This window comes from Coloeus monedula, assembly GCF_965178545.1.
Source record: "Coloeus monedula genome assembly, chromosome: Z".
Taxonomy (NCBI): Eukaryota; Metazoa; Chordata; class Aves; order Passeriformes; family Corvidae; genus Coloeus; species Coloeus monedula.
In genome coordinates this window covers 12,645,904-12,667,484 of record NC_138822.1, presented here as the reverse complement: position 1 = coordinate 12,667,484, position 21,581 = coordinate 12,645,904, and the positions used below count along the sequence as shown (strand labels likewise).

At 38.0% G+C, this 21,581-nt stretch overlaps 1 protein-coding gene across 2 annotated transcripts in view; it reads left to right on the top strand.

Annotated features, from left to right (window-relative positions):
- Positions 1 to 4,617: 4,617 nt before the first annotated feature.
- The window catches only part of SNCAIP (synuclein alpha interacting protein), a gene marked incomplete at both ends in the record, with an annotated part of 48,653 nt that continues 31,689 nt past the window's right edge, over positions 4,618 to 21,581 (top strand). For both annotated transcript variants that reach the window (XM_082301826.1, XM_082301827.1), the window contains 2 exons: positions 4,618 to 4,674; positions 12,407 to 12,479. In XM_082301826.1, coding sequence (XP_082157952.1) covers positions 4,618 to 4,674; positions 12,407 to 12,479 — 130 coding nt within the window. The remainder of the gene's footprint in view (positions 4,675 to 12,406; positions 12,480 to 21,581) is intronic.

Below are 21,581 nucleotides of genomic sequence, written 5' to 3'. Positions count from 1 at the left end.
TATCCTGATTTCTCCTGGTGAACTGGTTCACAAAATTGTAAAAAAACACTTTTTTTCCTTGAGTACATATGGATGATGTTTATGTGGTTTTCTTCTTTTAGATGTGAATTTTGAGAGCTGACCAGCTTTCTTTAACCTGTATAAAACACACATTTGTGTGCATATGTCTCTGCAAGTCAAATCTCCAGACAGGAAATGCCCTTTTTGGGGTTAAAATTTTGTGGAATATTCAATTACTAGCTTCCAAAATGCAGTTAGGAACATTTATAGGTTAAATGTCAAGCATTTCTGCTGACAAGCTAGAGACAGTCATCTGTATTGCTTTGATATTGGTGCTGGAAAAACATTATTCATCTCATGTCAGCCGCTGCTGGCAGTTGCAATTTTGCTTGCAATTATTTCTACCTTGAATTTAACCAGTTGTGCTTATGATCTTCCTGTGGATCCTATTTAGATTGTTTGTGCTTCTGGTGGTGTGCTGGATTCAGCTGTTGCAAAGCTCTCAAAGTAGTCACAGCTCTGAGTACTATCCTTACCATATGGTTTGCATTACGCATGGTGGAGTTCTACTGTATTAAATTGTATCCAAAAAGTACACCTTTTGTGTAAAACTCCAAGTATAGTCATGAGAAATCTTATTTGTTCATAGTAATTGTCTTGAGGTGCTGTCCAGTTTTACATCATTAAGAAGAAAACTAAAATCGTGTCGCGAAGAGAATACATTAATCTCTTGCCCTTTCTTTTCATAGAACTGAACACTATTTTCAGAAAGTTTTCTGTAGAGAAAATGTCTTTGTTTACGTTATTAACTTTCTCTTCAGCCTTTGTGCATTTCATAGTCTTTAAGTTTTGAAAAGACAGAAGGTAATATTTTGGGGAAGTTATGATGCAGGACTGTGGACTGACTTCATGGGTTTTTTACATCACTAGGTGGAATGAATATCCTTCTGTCAGCTGTGCATGGATACAGCACTTTTTTTTTGCTTCAATGGCTTCCAATTTAGAGCGAAAAAATAAGTTTAAAAGATTGAGATCTTTCTGTTTGAAAATCTTGAGATATGTGGTAACCAGGAATAATAGTTATTTTACTAAAGCGATGGAGTTTTTTCTACTGGAGTTTTTTTTACTGGAGTTTTTATTAACTGAATAATTTTATTAAGTGGATAATTAAATTTTGCTTTAAAAATTATTCCAAAATTTTATTTAAAAAAATATATAATATAATTGTAACTGAATAATTTCAGTTTTAGTTGAAAATAAAAACTCTGGGTCACTTCTTGATTCTTCCTTACATGACATATTTAAAGTAGCTTTATTTATCTCTTCTGTTGATTTTTAAATATAATGAGTGGGCAGCTTTTAATCCATTTAATTCTAGTGAAAAACTGAAATTCATGGAAGCTTTGGTTTGTTTTCAGACTACTAGTATTTTATATGATCCATATATGTTTTTAACCTTTAAACTTAGATTTTAATGCTTATTCTTGCTTCATACATCTATCACCTTATGTAGTAACATAGTCCTTTAATTTGATAGGGTAGTACATACAGAATCATACAACCATACAAAAATATTCTGAGTTTGAAGGGGACTACAAGGATCATCAAATCCAGCTTCTGGCCCTACACAGAAAGCCCCAAGAGTCACATTGTGTGTCTGAGCGCATTGACCAAATAAACCTTGAATTCTGTCAGGCTTCATGCTGAGACCTGTTCCCTGGGAAACTTGTTCCAGTGCCCAACCACTCTCTTATGGCTGGTAAAAGTCAGCATTTTTCTGACTTCAAAAACTGACCATAAGTTGATTTGAGCTGGTGTCAATAGTCACAGTGATAGACTGACAGCTAGTCTCAACTTTTGTAGAGGGAGGTCACAAGTCCTGCCTGCAAACTGCTTCTGCATAGTCTCCATTCTCCACAGGCTCATAGGTTTTGCAAGGAGCCTGCTCCAGCATGGACTTCACATGGGATCACAGCCTTTGGGTCCCCCACAGGCTTCTCCATGGACCTCCATGGGCTGTAGGGGCACAGCTGCCTCACCATGCTCTTCACGATGGGCTGCAGGGGAGTCCCAGCTCTGGCACCTGGAATGTTTTGTCCCCCTCCTTCACTGACCTTGGTGTCTGCAGGGCAGTTGCCCTCATATGTTCTCACTCCTCTCTCCTGGCTGCTGGTGCACAGTAACTTTTTCACTTTCCTGAATCTCTTACCCCATAGGTGCAACCACCATCACTGAGGGGCTCAGCTCTGGTCAGCAATGGGTCTGTCTTGGAGTCATCTGGCACTGGCTCCATCAGACACAGCAGAAACTTCTAACATCTTCTCTCAGAAGCCAACCCTATAACTCTCCCACTACCAAAACCTTGCCTTGCCAACCACTGCAATTCATATTGGCAGTGCACTTTGTCACAAGTAAGCTGTAATGTCTCCCAAATGCATAAATGTTTAAAAAATATACTGAAATGTTTTGTTTCTGTTAAGGAAAATCTGTAGTGCAGAAATTTGTGGACTTGAATGTGTCATGCCTTTGCACAATAGCTATTTCCTTTCATTGTCAGGCTTTTGTCTGATTTTACTGGTTCCCTCTGAGAATAAACTTAGCATTTGGGAATGTGCAAAATAAAAAGCTTCTGATGAGTTTCACAATGGAGACACTTCCAGTTTTACCTTTCTGCAGCCTTCTCTTTTCCCACTGCTTCACTCAAGTCTAAGAGTCACAATGAGGGCAAATTATAGGTAGCCAAGGTTGTTCTTACATGCTGCTGTCCTCCACTGTCACCACACAACTGCTTGGAGAATAGAAGTGAGAAAACCCTTGGGCTGAGATCAAGACAGTTTAGTAGGGAAAGCAAAAGCTGTGCATGCAAGCAGAGAAAATAAGGAATTAATTCACCATTTCACACGGCTAGGCAGGTGTTTGGCCATCTCCAGGAGAGCAGGACCCCATCATGCATAATACTGACCTGGGAAGACACAAACTCCATCACTCCAAACACTCCCCTTTTTCCTTCTTCCAGCTTTATATGCAGATCATGATGTCATCTTTTGTGGAATATCCCATTGAGTCAATTGAGATCAGCTCTCCTGGCTATCTCAGCTGCTTTTGCACCCCCAGCTTGCTCACAGGTGGGGAGGAGTAAGGAGCAGAAAAGTCTTTGGCTCTGTGTAAGCCTGCTCAGCAGTAATGAAAACATCCCTGAATTATCAACTCTGTTTCCAGCACAAATCCCAATCCCAGCCCTGCAGTATCTACTGTAAAAAAAATTAACTCCATCCCAGCCAAAACCAGAACATTCACTTAATGAGAAAATTATGCTGACAGTGCTTCAGTAACTCAGTGAGAAACAAAAATTTGCTTTTCCAGCTATTTCAGCATAATACTGGAGTTTTCCCTACTCTAATAGCTTCTCAAGAACAGGTGTGTTAAGGTCAGCTTTTTGCTTGAATAGCGTGTTATTAGGGAGATTAATTACTCAAGTTTTGTTTGCCAGTGACACTTGCAGAAAAGTGTTTTTTTCAGACCTCGTATCCTAGGACATTTTTAAAGGCATGTGAATATTTCACACAGTGATTTTTTTTCGGTGTACACAGCTGATTTCATTATTCGTAAACATATTTCTTGGTAGTTGTCATATGAATAAATTGTGTTTGTGTTATTTTTTTCCCTTAAGGTGTTTTCTTTTGTTATGTACATGTACTGGAGGATTTAATTTTCTTCTATAATAATACTTATTCCTTATGTAATGCCTCACATTATTTGAAAATGCATTGTGCTTTCGTTGTTCAGCTTCCTTTAAAATACCTTCCTTTTCTACTTCTACTTCTGTTGCACTTATCTGTAGTGATAACACACAACTTCATTCTAGCTAGGATTGACAATGAGGGGTTTATTGTCTTTGATCTTCTCGTTGTTGAAGCTTCAATTTTTTCAGATCTAATATTGACTTTTCCAGCCAAATTTCTTGCTTTGCAAGAGAATTTGTTCTTTTTGTCTTGCTGTAGGAAAATGGTTAATCCCCCTGATAATTAGTGCGCATGATATAATTCTGGCACTGCATTCGGTTTCGTTCTGGGGGATGTGCACTCAGCTTGAGGGGTGGTAAACCATTAATCTCTAAAGTACTGGCTGCATTGTGTGTTAGACTGCTTGTAAGCAGAGATAAGGTGTGATAGGATTTTGTTGTCTGTGCACAGCAGGATTCTCAGTTCTTTTCTGCCATCTTGGGCAGAGGATAACAGGAGTTGCTGTGGGTAAATGTCTCATCCTTAAGACACCGCACATCATTAACACAACTATGCAAGGTCATGAGGATGTTCAACAGCTTAGGTCTTTATACCTGTATTGAATTTCTGGAGGGACTGAGTGATGCTGAATAAAGTATTTTTGACTTCTACTTCAAGTAGCACTTAGCTGTTCTCCCAAACTGAAATATCTTCTTCACAATATGCGGAGTAGAGGTGGCGAATGATACTGATTCAAGTTAAATGTTTCAGTAATCTAGCAACTATATGAAATCACTTCTGTGTGATTTTGGCTCTCTAAAGGCAATCCATTTCTGTTTTCTTAATTAGGTCTTTACTAATGTGCTGACTTGCCCAAAATGTCCATAGAAGAATAATGGAAGCCCCTGAATACCTTGATTTGGATGAAATAGATTTTAGTGATGATATATCGGTAAGTACAAGTCTTATTTTACTTGTTCAAGTTGAGACAACCTTAGATATCTAAGTCCTCATGTAAAAAGCAGCACTGTTGTTGGAAACCACACTTCGTTTTATTTTATATAGAGGAATGTTTAGATAGGTTGAATTTAGAAGTAAAGATCAGATGTTTTGTAAATGAAATCTCTCTGATAAGCTTGGAATGAAAACTTGATTCCTCTCCTTCAGGTAATAAAAATTACTTGCAAATCAAATTACTAAATTAGTTTCATTTCTGGACTGCTTCTCTCCTGCATTGTCCTGAATGAACTATACGTGCTGTAGACCTAGCCTTAGACACCAAAATTTTATCTTTAATTGAATGTATTTCAGTTGTAAAAAACCTGCTTCTCTCCCCTCTGCCCTTTTCACCAGTAGCCATTTCCCAGTACAGCAGTATTTTATGAATAGGTGTGATGTGATAGAGTACAGAAAGAGATAGAAAGACTTCCAGGGATTCATAGGCAGCACTGATCCTTAGTGTCACAAAAAAACAACTGCAGCTGTAATTGCAAGAAAAAATACTGTGTTACTGTGTTGCTGTGTTGCTGTCTACATTGTTAGTGTTCTTAAAGGAGGCACTGATACTGTGTATTTCTCTATTATTCACAGTACTAGTACTACTGCCAGTGTTTCTGCTTTTTGTGCAATTGAGTTGTTCATATATTTAATGTTCTATCAAAAATAAACTTGAATACAAAAATTGAATCTCCTGTAAGAGAATTTATAAATTTATTTTTTAGATGAAAGCATGCCACCATCTCTTTCCACATGTTTCATAGTTTTATAGTTTAATTTTTTTTTTTTTTTAATACGAAGGGCCTGGTTTTCCCGTTAGCATTTGGGACTTTTGATTCATTTTAAAACATTCCAGATGCTTTATTCACTGACAAATTCCTTTTGAAGGGATTTTTTTTTCTACCTATTGTACTGTTGAATTTTTATTAAAGCAGAATATGGCAAATGCCCAAAATATTACAAGACAATGAGCCAATCTTGAGTGAATACCTTATTATGGGCAACTTTCTTTTTATTACTGTTATATGCTAAATTATTTCCTGGTATCTGTTTCTATACTCAGTTTTGTAAAACTGTAAAACATAATAGATGTAACCTTTCCATGTCCCTCCCATTGTGGCTGTTGCTGCATACTGGTGGGTTAGGTTACTCACTTTTCTGCTGAACAGCTCAGGCTGCCTGCTTTAATAGCCTGTTCTTTCAGTGGAAGCTGAACATTGAGTAAAAAACATCACAAATGATTGAGGTAGCAGTTTTACTCCCTGCTTTAGCAGGGAAGAGAACAAAGGATTTGTTGCCAGAACCCAGATCAACAAGAGAATTCATGGTTACTCTAGTGCTCTACTCATATCTCATCATACACAGTTTAGAAATACCTGACCTTCACATTTTATCATTAGCCTGCTCTGGTAAGAGCAGCTGCATAGCATCTGTATTAGCAAATTATATTATTCCTGTTAGCCCTCTGGTTCTAATCCAGTGCAGAAAAGTGACTGATAATATAGGCAGCAAGAAGGCTGTTAAAATGATGCACTTACAAATGTACCTCTGTTAGAAAGCCACTGTTTGCAGACCAGACCCATGTAGTCCATTTCAGCAAAACTGACCAAAGTGTAATAGTCAAAAAGATAGACAGAAAGACAGGAATTTGTTTTAAAAGGCAAATATATATGTAAGTCAGGGAAAGGGGTGGGGGGAGTTTGGGTTTTTGGTTTTTTTTCCTTTGCTTTTTTTTTTTTTTATGTTGCATTTGTACATGAGAACAGGAAATGGTACATTTCTCCAATATCACAGAATCATAGAATGGTTTTGTTTGGGAGGGACCTTCAAAGGTCATTCAGTTCCAATCTCCCTCTCATAGGTAGATCAGGTAGCTCCAAGGCTCATTGTGATGGGTTGACATTGACTGGTCACCAGGTGGCCAGGTGGCCACCAAGCCACTCTTGTTACTCCCACTCCATCAAGAAGCTTGTGCTTTAAGGAGAGGAACACCACTCAGCAATTACTGTCATGGGCAAAAAAGCCTCCTCTTGCTGAAATTAATTTATTGCCAATCAAACAGCACAGGATAATGAGAAACAAGGAAAAATCTAAAAGCACCTTCCCCTCCCCCCCCCCCCCCCACCTTTTCTCAGTCTCAGCTTCACTCTGGAGTCCTCTGCCTTGCTACCTTGGTAAGTGCAGGGGGATAGGGGAGGATGGGGTTTGCATTCAGGTTATTACATAGTGTCTCTGCCATTCCCTCCTCCTCATCCTCTTCATGCCTGTACCAGTACGGGATCCCACCGACTGCAGACAGTCCTCTGTGACTTTCTCCAGCAACTCCTGAGATGGAGGCAGTACTCCTGGTGGACTCTCACAGGAATTAAGTCTGGGGGAGAATCACCTCCCTCACCCTGCTGGCCAGGCTTTTTGTGCAGCAGGGTACAATTGGTTTTCTGGTCTGCAAGTGAGCATTGCCATTTAATGTAAAATTGTTCATCCTCCAGTATGCCAAGTCCTTTTCTGCAGGGCTACTCTCTGTACCCAAGTCTGTATGGATACTGGGCATTGCTCTGACACATGGACAGGATCTTGATCTTGTTGAACTTCTTGAGGTTCGTGTGGGCTCACACCACAACCCTTCCCAAGGTCCCTCTGGATGGCATTCCATCCTTCCAGCAAATCAACCACACTACTCAGCTTGGTGTCATGTGAAAATTTGCTAAGGGTGCACCCGATCCCATTGTCAATGTCCTTTGACAAAGATTTTAAATACTATTGGTTGCAGTACGCATCCTTGAGGGACACCACTCATTTTTGGGTCTCACTTGGAAACTGAGCTGTTGATTGTAACTTGTTGGACATGGCCAACTCCTTGTACACATATCCATCAAAGCTGTATCTCTCCAAATTAGAGGTGAGGAGGTAGCACTTGGATACAGTGTGCCAAAGGCCTTACAGAAGCTGAGGCAGATGACATCCATAGCTCTTGTCACTCCATTGTAGGAGGCCCCTGTCTTAGTCAGGCACAATTTTCCCTTTGTGGAGCCATGCTAGCTATCTCTAATCACCTCTCTGCCATCCATATGTTTCAGCATAATTTCCAGGGGGATCTGTTCCATGCTCTTACTGGGCACTGAGGCATGGCTGACCTGCTAGTAGTTCCTGAGGCTCTTCTTTTTATCCTTGTTAAAATGTTAAAAATGTTAACAAAATCAGTTATGTTAAAAATCAGTGTGATACTCACTTTTATCCAGTTATTGGAGACTGACTGCTATGACTTTTAAAATATTATTGAGGGTGGCTTAGCAGCTACATCTCAGTAGCAACTCCATCAGGGCTCTGGAATGCAAATATGATGCATTTAGAAGATCTAAATGGTACAGTATATTTGTCTGTATTTCAGACAGCAGAATAGGTTTCTGGGTCTCTTGTTTATGTTAAACAAAAATAATATTCTGTCTGCAGTGACATTAAGCAACCCAGCTGAATATTTTCATTTATTTCTTCATGAATAACTGCTCCCAGAAAGGAAGGGGGGGAAAAAAAGAGACCTTTAAGTTGCATTAAATGATAGACAAATTATCAAATGTATGTTTTTACACTTTCACCTTTTTCCTATTTCTCCTGATTTTCACTGTAAATTCATTCTTGCTCTGAAGTTTTATGCTGTTGGTATAGTTGCCTGAGGGGTTCCTAACTCTTTGATTGGAGTGCAGGATTTATATTGCACTGGCAAATTGAGCAACTATTGCAACTATTTTATTTTTTGGTTTACAGAAATAATACAAAATAACCTCATTTTGTACCTCTAACAGTGTTAGTGTTTATATAGGTCCACTTTGAAGCTAAAAGGAAGAATAACATATCAAGTGTCTATATAAGATGCTGTCAACAACACATAGCAAAAATTAACCAGTGCTCCAAAGATGCTCATCCCAGCTGTAAGAAAGACATTTATTTTGGGGAGGTGATATTTCCCACATGCACAGTACCAGTCTAATCTCTTTCCTTCTCTGTTTTTTGTTTGGAAGCTGCTTAAATTGTCACTACTATTGAGAAAAATCTTCCTGCGACATCAGGCCAAGTATTGTTCCTTTACTTTCTCTCAATATAGCTCGCTACTGCCATATAAATGTCTCAGAAAGATGGTGGCATTACACAGTTAATAAATTATTAAGAGAATAAATTGTTGTAAAGTTACTAATTTAATAGGTTTTTAGTATCAATGAAACATTTTGTTTTCCACTATAGCAAATAAACTGAAATGAGACTGCTAAACTGTCTACTTGGAAACACTTGGAAAAAAATTAGCTGTAGGAAGGTGGGGGTGCCTGTTTTCAGTAACAAAATGGAAACAAAGAGCTGTGAATTTAAGAACAGGACAAAGTCATTGGTGACTTGATCCAGTGGCGGTAAATGATATGAGTTCTGATACTGCAAAAAGTAGGAGTTGGCCGTGGTGCTTCTTGCTTTTGGAGGTATCATGGTTATGCTAATATGGTCTGAGAGTCACACTATGCATACAACTTTGCACTTTGACTCCATTTAGGATACAACAGAATGTTGAAAAGTAACTTCTGTTTCTTAATTTACTTGGGTTTTTTACTGTTTTGTATATATTTCTCTGCTACTACTCACAATCAGTTATTTCTTCTTTCTGTTACTTCTTGGACACAAGTGCATCTGCAAGTGGTGGACAAGTGGCACAGAGCAGAGCAGCCCTATTAAAGACACTTTTAAACATTAAACCCACTTTTTCTCCTGTGTTTTATTTAAAATTCGTTGCATTAAAATTTGAAAACCATGTGAAATTTAAAAGGTTAACATTGGCATTAATTCAGATTCTGTAGTGCAGTGTTACATAACAAACAAATGTACTGTATTGTGAGGGAAGCCCCATTTTTCCCTGAATTAGCAGTGCCTGTTGAAAAAAGCTGGGAATATCTTGCATTTGCTTGTTACTGCTTCTTGTCTCATACAAAGTTATTAGGGGTTTATTAGAATTCATTGTTTTGGGTTGGACATAGGCAGGCATTAAATGCAGGAAAAGAACCCAGACCTCAAACAGTAATCAAAAATTCCATTACATGTATTACCTTAGGAACAAGCCCTTAGTTTGTTACTGAATGTCACCATCAACCATGACAGACTTTAATTAAATACCAAAGACCCCAGTAAGCCTTGACTAACGAAGTGACATGATGTGCTCAGCTCTTACATTGTCAGTTATGCCCTTGGGCATGGCCCCCAACTCTGGCTGATGTGATTACTCCACTGGTGAAATGCAAGAAGTGGTGTTTAATTTTGTATGCAAAAAAAAATTGAAATTATTGAATGACGAGTTGGAAGTAATTAATTTCAAATGCTGTTAAATAAACATTAAGTCTAAAATTCTGTTTCAGGGAAGGCTTGCAATCTGAGCCTCTTTTGATGTCCTGTGTAACCTTGAAATTTATGGTTGAAGAAAAGCTAGAAAATAGTACTGATGATTAGAACTGGAGCTAGAGTATGCAATAAATCAGTTCTAGTGGGAAGAGCTGGGAATGGATTGTTTTCATGGTTGGGAAAAGTCCACTTGAAAAAGTAATTTTTGTTGCTTCCTGGACCAAAAGCTGGTTCTTTACATTTTTGCACAAAATACAGAAGGCAGAAACGTAGATTTGCAGACATCTTTTTAAAGATAGAGGTAAGTGGGAGGAAATGTTAATGAAATCAAAGCAATAATATTAAAATGCATAATAAAGTTATAAACATTTAATAGATTTTTGGCAGTGGGACAAGGTAACTGAATACATTTTAAAGCAATGTTGAAACAGAAAAAAATCTATTCTTCCAAGAAAGAACAGGAAAAAGGCAAAAAGAAAGATGGCTTTCTGTTTTTGAAGTTGCTTGACAAAACACATGGCAATAGAATACAAAAGGCTTCTTTCTAATTGAATTACAAACTGTGTAATAGTTTAAACTGCAACAGCTGGTCTTATGAAGCTACCATATTCCTTGGAGACATGCTCCTTGGATTCTTTTAAGAATCTTACTAGACCAGTTCAACATTGCATTCTAAGTCTTTGTGCTGAAATAGCAAGATGTATAGCTAAACAGCTCAGGCTTTATTAAACAATAACTAAAGTGAAGCGCAGCACATGGTGTTTGTCCATGTCTGTGTTTAAGTTGTATTAACTTTTCTTTAGTAGCATCCTTCTCCCTGTCTCTGCTCTGTTCTATTTTGCTTTAGGCTGTCACATCCTGAAGCAGTCACAGCCTCATAGACAACCCCTTGTTTAATGGGGATTGGAATCACTGGGTAGATCTGGAGTGCTGCTACACAGTTTAATTAATAAGTTCAGTGTTGATCCTGGTAATACTTATGAGGGTTTCTTCTTGAGATTGAGGTTTCTCAATCCCTGAATTAGGTTGGCAAGGAAAAAAGTAAGGCCTGGGAGGTTTTCTAGGCTTCATGAAGTAACTACAGTCATTTGAGTAACAGTCTTAAACTCACACCAGAGAAGTAAATTACTCTGCAATTGGTCACATGAGCTTGAATTTAGATTATTTAGAAGGAGATGGCCAGCTGTGCTTGAGGAACACGTCAAACACTGAATGAGAAACTGTCAGCAAAAACCAGAACAACGTATCACCGTTTTTTTTGTGTGCGGAAAGTTCATATGGTTTTATATGTAGTTGTTTTTCTTCATTGGTCAACAGCAAACTAAATATATAACTAAAAATATCTGTTCCTTTGAAAACATATGGTGTTTATGTATTCTGAGAAAAATTTCAGTTGTGCTAATCCTAAATGCCTTTTTTCTGTTTTAGTTTCCAAAATACTGTTTTTAATAGTATAAGCAAAGTAATTGATATTTCTTTCACAGACATAATGATTTTCATTTGTTTAAGTGGAGATTCCTGTAATATTTAAGCATTTGATTAAGGAAGACTTTTATAAAGCAACTGCATATCAGAATGTATGGTTTTATAACACTGGATCTTGTGTCTTTCCAAAGGTATTCCACAAGTTTATAAAGATAAAATTTCTTTTTAGTAAAATACCTGTGGCACCTGTGGTGTTTTTTTCCTGGTTTTAAATTGCTAACTCAGAGAATAACATGCTGATTCATATCAGATGTGTTTTGTCATATCAAAATAATAATACAAGTTTGCTTTAGTAAAGCCCGCATTAGAGAAACAAGCCTGTCATCTGATATGTGTGGATACAAACACCCCTCTCTGAAATCAGATCTTTACAGCACAAATATTCTGCATCTCTTTTACGTACTGTTTTGTGACAGCTCCAATTCTAATTTTTAAACGTGATGATGGTTGTAGTGCAACCACCGTAATAGATGCACAGGTGGGCAAAGTGAGACCCTTGAGGTTTATGGTGAAGCCTGGATGTGTTCTGACTTCCAGTGTATCTCACGTGTTGAATTGTATTTGTGCCTTGGTGGTGACCTGCAGGAAGGAAAAATCTGAGGTGAGGAGGTGCTTTGCTCTAACTTTGAAAGTGTGTTTTGTATGCCTCAAGGTAGGAAACAACAGCAGGTGCCATCTGCTTTTTTCATGCAACCAAAGAAGACCATCAGACTGCCAGAAGTACCCTTGGTCTGTAGATTTTGTTAGTGTCCATGACATTTGAACCTCTTGAAAATCTTACTTTTTATCTTTTTTAATTACTACCTCTATGCATTTTTTTTCCTTTTTTACAGTATTCTGTAACTTCTCTCAAGACCATCCCAGAATTATGTAGAAGGTGTGATTCACAAAATGAAGACAGATCAGGTATGATGCCCACTTCTGTCCACCCATAATTTTCTAGGCTTTTTTAAATCATGCACAATTTGGCAACAATAGCTTCTTGGCAGTGTCGTGCTGTTTTGTTTTTTCTCATTTCTGTACAGTGTTCTGGAAACATGAGTTTCTTTTTTTCAACAGATGTTAGTTCATTAGAAGGAAAGAAAGTTCCAAAAAAGGATTTGGCTGCATGCAGATAAATGTAGGGCTTCATCTCAGCAGCTCCAAACCACAGTATGTGCAACAATTTACTTGAAAACCCGAGAAACCATTGGTGACAAGACGTAATAATGTAGGCGCCAATGAAAAAATGTTGGATACATTTACTACCCATATGGCCACGACCAGTCTGAGGGATTATGTTTTGCCAGAGTCTGAAACTGTATCAAGGATGCTACATGATAGAATCTACTCTAAGGCATACTGTAATAGTTAAGATTAAAGCTGAGTTTTTTAGTTTAATAGTGTAAACTAAATGAAGAATCATGGCATATAGATGAGAAGCAGCTGGAGACCTTCCCCCTGCCCCTGACAAAAAGTGCATTCAGTGTTGTTTTTCAATCTGTAAATCAGATTAATCCTCTTTTATTTTTCTCTTCCTGATGGAGGAGAAATGAATTGGTAAGAGAAGCATTTTTGTTGAGCTATGAAAAGTTTATTGTGCTTTTTGATCTTTTAATTGAACTTTTGTTAATGTTGTTTCGTCAAGTACTTTTATAACAGAAACAGGAGATCTGGAATTCATGGGGTGATAGAAGGACTTCAGAGCCATGCTATACTTCAGTAACTTTTATTTCTGTATTTCCTTTCAGACTTTTTAAAATTTCTAGTGTGTTTAACTTGAATTGAAATTTTCTGATTGCTACTTCTTCTAACAGAGTCATTAAAGGCCAGGTCATCACATGCCACTGTTCTTGGCAATAAAGAGAAACAAAACTCTCCTTACCATATTTGCTTGCAAGTTACTGCCCACAGAGGGTATAGCAGTGATTGCACACACAGCATTACTTGTTGCAAGCAAAAGCAGGGCAGAAGTGTAAAAGGTGAAGACTCCACTCCATTTACCCTATCTCATTCTACCCCAGTCTCCCCCTGTCCTCCCCCATGCTCCACTCCATATTCCCCTCATTCTTCCCATCCTGCCCCATTACACCCTTTTATCCTTCCCCTGCCTTATTCCTATCCCTTTTCTTCTCTGTCCTTCCTACCTTTTTGCTGGTTCTTCCCCTCTCCCTCATCCCTTGCATTCTACCAACTTCCCTTTTGTCCCAACTCCTTCCCTTCTTCTTACCCATTCTTACTCCCATTCTCCCTACTCTCTCCCCATTTTCCTATTGTCACACCATTTCTCCACACTATTCTTCTCCCATTCTTCTCTCATTCCTCCTACCTCCTCCTCTCCTCTTTCCTCTTTTTCACACACTTCTTCCCTCTTCTGCTCCTCATGCTTCCCTGCCATTCTCCATAGCATTTAATCCCTCATTGCTCCCCACATGCTCCCACCATTCTCTCCCATATTCCTCCTCCCATTCTTCTTTCTCCATTTAAAATTCAGGTAGTAGTCATAAAGTAAAATACAAACCAATAGTAAGGATTAAATACTAGTTATGAGCTCTTCCTTTAGATTGTGGGATGCTGACAACTTGCTGTGTATCTCTCTTGTTCCATGGTTGCCTCTGCAGACACATATTTTTCAATTATGATTTTAATTACATCAGTACTCATCTGTTCCCTTGAAAAGGGGTTGACAGAAGCAAATACAGGGATCGCTGGGAGACAGCAGTAGCTCTGGGGAGTCTGCCAGTGGAAGTTAATTCCAGATTGATTAAAAGTCTTGAGTAAAAAAGAGGCCTTTAGCACTGATAGTATTGTCAAAGTGGATATAGTACTGAAAGCTGTTTTTTCTTGCTACTTACCACTTACTTTGATGAATAGGAGGTGGTACTAAAATTTTTTTATTTTTAATCTGCTTAATCACTGAGTAATAATATAGTGCTGAACAGAAGTGTATCACTTTACATCTCTGTACAAACTTCAGTATTCCAAGTATCTTGAACTACCAACGGAGCTGGATTAGTCAACATTGTGTAAGGCCCAATTTGATGACTTCTCATAGTTGCTTTTGACATAGTCTTTTTGCCTTCATTATACTGTAGATCATTAAAATAATGTTACCAACGTATTGATGTTGTGTGCTATTTTTTATGAAGATGGATTATATAATAAATCTTTCATGCTACAGCATGAAGAATTCATACTATTTTATATCTGTATTCCATTTTTAATTCAAGTAGTTACAAATATAAAATCTCAGAGGTTTTACAAAGAACTGATCCAACTTTCTACCTCATACTGACTCCTGCTTTGTTAGGGGTTGCATTTCTGCTTTAAAACAGAGAGAACTATGACAGTAGAACTATCCAAGAATTACTTTTTCAGAAGAGCTAAAAGTTAAGCAGAAGTTGACCGTAGATAAGATATGTCATAGTCTAAAAAGCAAATGTCTGTCATCTTTTTCTCAGGAAAATACTTAGTTCACTAAGACAGTTAAGACAAAATTATGGAGAAAGTAAGATTCAATTCTATACCTAAAATATAATTATATATATGGGCAACCATTTTCACCAGCAGGATTGTTAGAACAAATTTAAACCAGACAGTTCATCATTATGGAATTACATTTATTAACTATATGGCTAATAATGTGGAAGTTCTACTATTAATTGTTTGCAGATAAGTTTGGTAAATAGCCCTGTAATTCCCATTTTCTTTCCCTCTTTTATGTAAACATTGAATAATAAGTTAGTAACATATGAAAGTATTTGGTTACATTGTTCTCAAATTACTCCAAACACTTTTAATCCTAGGCAAATACTGGTGTTTAGAAGTCAGTGTGCTTTCTCAAGCATTTCACATAATTCCTTCAGCAGATTTTTTTGGTTTTTTTAACTATTTCTGACTGCCTGTACCTTTTGCTCAAATTTGTTCTTTTGGAAAGGGAGGTATTAGAAAATCTGACAAATATTTTCCCATTGTGTAGTTTTTCCTCCTTGAAATCCCGCCATCACCTCCCTTTAGTGAACAGCACTGGCTGGTGGTGTGTATTGTTGGGAAGGTCCTGTTCCTTCCTCACCCTTTTGCAAGATGTGCATGAAAGTCGTGCAGCAGGACAATCTCAGTCCTGACTCAGAATCAAAGAATCACAGAACATTCTGAGTTCGAAGGGACCCACAAGAATCATCAAAGTCCAGCTCTGGACCCTGCACAGGACACCCCAAGAGTCACACCATGTGCCTGAGAGCATTGCCCAAACACTTCTTGAACTCTGTCAGGCTGGTGCTGTGACCACTTCCCTGGGGAGCCTGTTCAGTGCCCAACCACCCTCTGGGTGAAGAACCTAATATCAAACCTAAACCTCTCCTGACAGAGTTCTATGCCATTCTCTTAAGTCCTGTCACTGGTCATCACAGAGACAACATCAGTGTCTGCCTCTCTTGCTTCCCCTCCCTAGAAAACTGCAGAACTGCAATGAGGTTTCCCTTCAGTCTCCTCTTCTCCAGGCTGAACAGACCAAGCAACCTCAGCCACTCCTCATATGGCTTTCTCTCAAGGCCCTTTACCATCTTCCTTGCCCTCCTTTGGACACTGTAATAGCTTTAGATCCTCTTTATATTGTGGCACCCAAAGCTTCACAGAGGCCTTAAGCTGAGGCCGCCCCAGTGCAGAGCAGAGCGGGACAATCCCCTCTCTTGCCCAGCTGGCGATGCTGGGCCTGATGCACCCCAGGACATGGGTGGCCCCCCTGGATGCCAGGGACACTGCTGAATCATATTCAAGTTGCTACAGACCAGGACTCCCAGGTCCTTTCCATGGCTCTGCTCTCCAGCCCCTCATTCCCCAGTGTGCCCATACACCCAGGGTTACCCCATCTGAGGAGCAGAATGTGTCACTTTCCCTTGTGAAGCTTCATACAGTTGGTGATTGCCCAGGCCTCTGATGTGTCAAGGTCTCTCTCCAGGCCTCTCTGTCTTCAGAGGGAGTAAACAGCTCCTAATTTTGTATCATCTGCAAGCTTACTATTCCTTCAAGTCCTGTGTTCAAGTCCCTTATGACTTCTCTGAGTCCTTCTCAGATTTAGGGAATTCTGATTTGGGAAAATTCCAAGGGATCCTTGGAGCCAAAATATATGTGCCAGTGCCCCCAGATTATAAGGGGAAAGATATATGGGACTGACAAAAAATTGCAGGAAAAATCATGGTTTATCCGCAGTAAAGTGTGATTAAGGATACTTGTTTTTTCTACAATCATGCATCAAGGTAACAATCTTTTAGGAAGCATAACCACTAAGGTGGACATTAGCTCAGTTGTTTAGTGCAAGGTGCTAATTAACTGAAAGATTGTGGGTTTAAGCCCTGTACAGGCCGTTCACTTAAAAGCTGGACTCAGTATTCCATATGGGTCCCTTCCAACTCAGAATATTCTGTGATTCTGTCATTGTTTATCTTCAAAGATAGAAAATTAAAGAGTGTAGTTTAGAAATGGACCTAGCTAGCACATTTTTCCTGAAATGAAGTGTTAGCCAGAGTGCCCGTTGATTTCCAGCATTGTTTAACATAGACTGATGAACTGAAACAGAAATCAGTCCTTTATGCTTTTGTTATTAACCATGAAATTGGTTGCTTCTTTCTGCGCAAATTTTCTAAGGACTCTTGAACAAATGCTTCAAGACATCTGTGTTCAACAAGCTTCACTGAACCATGTCATTGTTGGACTATATTCTGTCATCTGTGATGACTTTCAGTTGTCATTAAATGGATGTTTCAAATGAAGGCAATATACTACTTTAGATCTTTATTCACAGATTGATAAGAACAAATTCACCTTTAATGTCGAGCAGTTACCCTTCTGCACTGCTTTATTCATTCTCAAAGTAGCTGCCATTTGAAAATATATTCAAAATACTAGTTTCATAATTGAGAAAAATAAATAAATCAATAAACAAAAAATTACAGAAGTTCTGTCTCAAGCTCTTGGTAGTTTTTATTTGTATGATAAAATAAAGTAATATTTGATTTGGAAGCAGTGTTAAAAGGCATCAGTTTCACAGATCTGTTCTCCAAATATCTCCCAGGTAAATATGTCTGAAACAATACAATACTGATTGGATCATTCCTTGGTAGAATACTGAGGAATTTTCTTAGTAAAAAACCAATTGTGTTATCTACATACAAGGTATTTTCCTACCTTAGTTTTGCATCCTTCCTCTTCCTTTTTCATGCATTTTGTGCCACAATGACCTCTTCTGGTTTTTTTGTTAGAACTTTGCTTGCTACCTTCCTTTTACATCCATAGAACAGTCTACGCAAAGTAACCCAATTTATTAATTTCAGAATTTTCTTTGCCTTTCCTGTATTCTCTACTTTAGAATTACAGCTTTTGTATTATTCTTCCTCAAGCCAAGATAAGACAAATATTCATTTACTGAGACTCAAAATGTTTGAATTACCTGAAAAAGATGCACTGTTATTTAAAAACATAAATTATTATTTACCCTGTATACTCTTTCTTTCTTCTTTAGAGTGAGTTGAAATTCCACTAAAATGGGAACAAACCCTCTCCGTTCTTATCTGTCCAGGGTTGTTCTTTAATTCAAGTTCTCATGCTCTAGAGTTTATGTTAAAGAGCTCTAGTGTGTATTCCTGGTACAGGTTATTGATATATTAAAACTGTAAAACAGTGCCACCTTCAGTTAAAATGAATTCAGTTAAATATGAATTTTGTGGTATTAATAAAGGAGTAAATAGATATTGAAATCTGGCTCTGATTATCCATCGATCTGTAAGAGACACCCCTTCCTCTATCACATGGAGCCCACATTCTGCTGCCAGTGTTGGAGATACATTGGTGATAACAACCATTAGTTTTCTGAGTTTCCCTAGTGTATTCAACACCTCAGCACCTGTATATAGAGTCAGAATCACAGTGCTTTAAATGGAATTAATGTGAGTCTTAATTGATTCAAGAGTCTCTGCTGAAGGCATATCACAAGGAAGAAGTTCAGACATTTCTTTCAGATGACAGTAAAGCTCAAAATACGAAACTTTGGGTAGACTTACTGCAGGCCCCCTCTCAGTATTACACAAGCAGTATGTTGAAATAGTGCATTAAAAAGTATGGGCAGTTGTCAATGCTATTCACAGACTTTCTTAATGTAAAAATGTCCATTAAAAATTGACAATTTAGAGGTGTTCTGATGTTTGGCATTAGACTGTAAGTATCACAGAAACTGCCTGTCGCAAGGGTAAAGTTTCATCTTTGCATGAGGTTGTCTTGATGGTTGGAGAAAACTCAGTTACCTGTAGTTCTACAGATGCTTGTATACCAGATAAAATTTCCCCTCTCACCTCCCCACACTCTAGACATACAGATGATCGAAAAATACTCTGGAGTACAAAAAATGCTTCCAACTGGAAACATATTATAAGGGTCAATTTTGATTCCTGAAAATAGAATCAGATGGGGATTAAATTGAAAGACAAGTTGCTTCCTGATTGCCCTCTTTTCTGCTTATTTGCCCCCAGTAGTTCTAGGACATGTATAAGTAAAGAAATAGATACAAAAAACAATAAATAAACCTGCAGGCCTCTGGATTCATTTGCGTTTTTTCTTCCTCAAGAAGAACAGAGAGCACAATATATGGTGAAGAACTACATTTGCAAATTTGACCCTTGCAGGTTTTCATCAGAAAAAGTTTTTTTTGTGCCAGAGAAATACTTTGGCATGTCAGGTTTATCAGCAGCTAACATTTCTTTACTGATGTGAATAAAGCCTGCAGTTTTTGTGTTCCTCTTTCTTTTTGCTTCAGTAATACAACAGTAGGATTATCCAAAACTCATATGTAAATGAATAAAAGTTTAGGAAATAATTTTGACACATCTGAGGAAAAAAAATTTCATCACCTTTTAGGAGTGTACCAGAATTATTGTCAGATTCTGGAATCAAACTAGTTGCTCCATATTGTAGCCTTCTGCCTTAAACTCAGACCATCTTTTACTGTTGTTTATAAAAGAATCAAACAGTATTTATTTGACCCAGACTTTTAATGGTCCCTGTCTGAGTTCATAAGTATGGAGAGATGAGCAAGAGGCTTTTCCTCTGGAGCAGCTGTTTAAGACTACTCAACATAACTCCTGCTGTGCTGGTGCTTTGGAGGCTATAGGCAACACTTGCATTTGCTTCTTTGGGGAACATGCATCTGAAAGCAGAATGAAAGAGATTCAAGCAATGTCCTGGTCCACTCCAGGCTATGGCTTCAGTGTTGTGTAGAGGAAACCATGCTGTGACTGCCTAGGGACTGGTGCAACTCCTAAGGAGTAAATGGCACAAAGAAATACTGTGCTTCCTAATTTTTCTTCCCTTCAGCTGTATGGTTAAACAATATCCTCTAATCCTTTATTAAAAGCAGTGTAAATTCATAATCTCAGTTAAGTAAAGAGGATGTTTTTAAGTCAATAAAAGTATTGCTAACTGATTTTGGTGTTCCAGGTTTTTTTCTGGAAAAACAGAATTTCTAAAGAGATGTTGGGAAGAAAAACAATGAAAAATGGAAGTACCTTACTCTGCTCTAACTTTAATGAAAGAAAGGAGAAATACATGACTTCACAATTAACCAAGGCTGGTTTTGTAACAGACATCATTGCTTCTTCTTAGTGTCCTATTTTACAATTCAGTCAGCAGTGGTTTATGTAAATGCATGTTATTAAAGTTAAAAGTGGAGAAAGTGAAGAAACAAAATACACATAAGCTTAAATAAAGTGACGACAAACAAAATGTTGATGCTTTTTCCTCTGTCTAGACCCCTGTGTTGAAAGCAGTGTTTTCATAAAACCCAGACAGAATTCATTTCCATACTGAGTGCTTAATAGTTCCTGTCAGAACAAAACAGCTGGGAAACATATGGTATCCATTTCCCTGTATCACTTGGAAAAAATTTCACATGTAAATAAAACCAACATAAAAGTGTAGGCCTTTGAACCTAGAATCTTATACAATACATAAATAAGTCAGTACAGTGCATTCTTTGTATTGGCCCACTAAGTTGCATGCCTTTTGATTATTGTTATTTTTATTTCTTCTTCAGAAATGTTTTCTTAAGCACTTCCAAAAGTATTAATGTGATTTTCAGACATCCATAACTACTGAGCCATACTAATTTTTTACTTCAGATATTAATGTTGCACTGAAAGTGTATATATCTGTTTCCTTAGGAAGGTGTTCATGGCAAATTGTGTGTTTTGACCACAAGTTAGATCCCACTGATATGCAGTTAGCACATGTTATAAATCTGCTTTATTTAAACAGTATTCTTGACTTTTAGAATGCATTAACTCTTAGTGTACATTGAAAGGGGCATAGTAACTCCCTAAATGCTTTTGTGGTTTTAGTGCTGTCCCTCAACTGAAAATTACAAAAGAAAGAAGACTCGTTGCCAGAATTCCACTGATTATGTAGATCATAAATATCACCAGCTGGGACTGTGTGAAAGAGTGCAAATTCAGTAGGATTGAGTTCAAGTTCAGTAGGATTAGGAGTTTGGTTGGCTTGAGCTCCTTTCCTCCTCCCAAGTCAGATTCACTCGTCAAACTATCCTGCAGTGCCCTGAAATAATTGTCTGGAAGAGCCACATAGGGGGGTGTGTGTGTGTGCATGGGTGTGGGTGTACACAGGTTATACATATAAGGGATGGAAAGTTTGACAGAGAAGCCCAACACAGAGAGGAGAAAATCAGAAGGAAACATCATACCTCAATAAGTAGGCTTAATTTTTAGATCAGAGAATCACAAAATTGATTTAGGCTTGCAGTGTTCACTTAAGATCATCTAGTTCAACAACTGTGCTTAAGCAGGGCAGCTAGAGCAGGTTAAGCCAGGTCTGTGTCCAGTTGAATTCTGAGTATCTCTAAGGATGGAGATTTCACAAAGTCTCTGGGCAACTGTGCCAGTGTTTGACCAGCCTCACAATAAAAAAGTGTTTTCTTGTGTTCTGATAGAATTTCTTGTATTTTACTTTGTGCTGGCTGCCTCTTGTCCT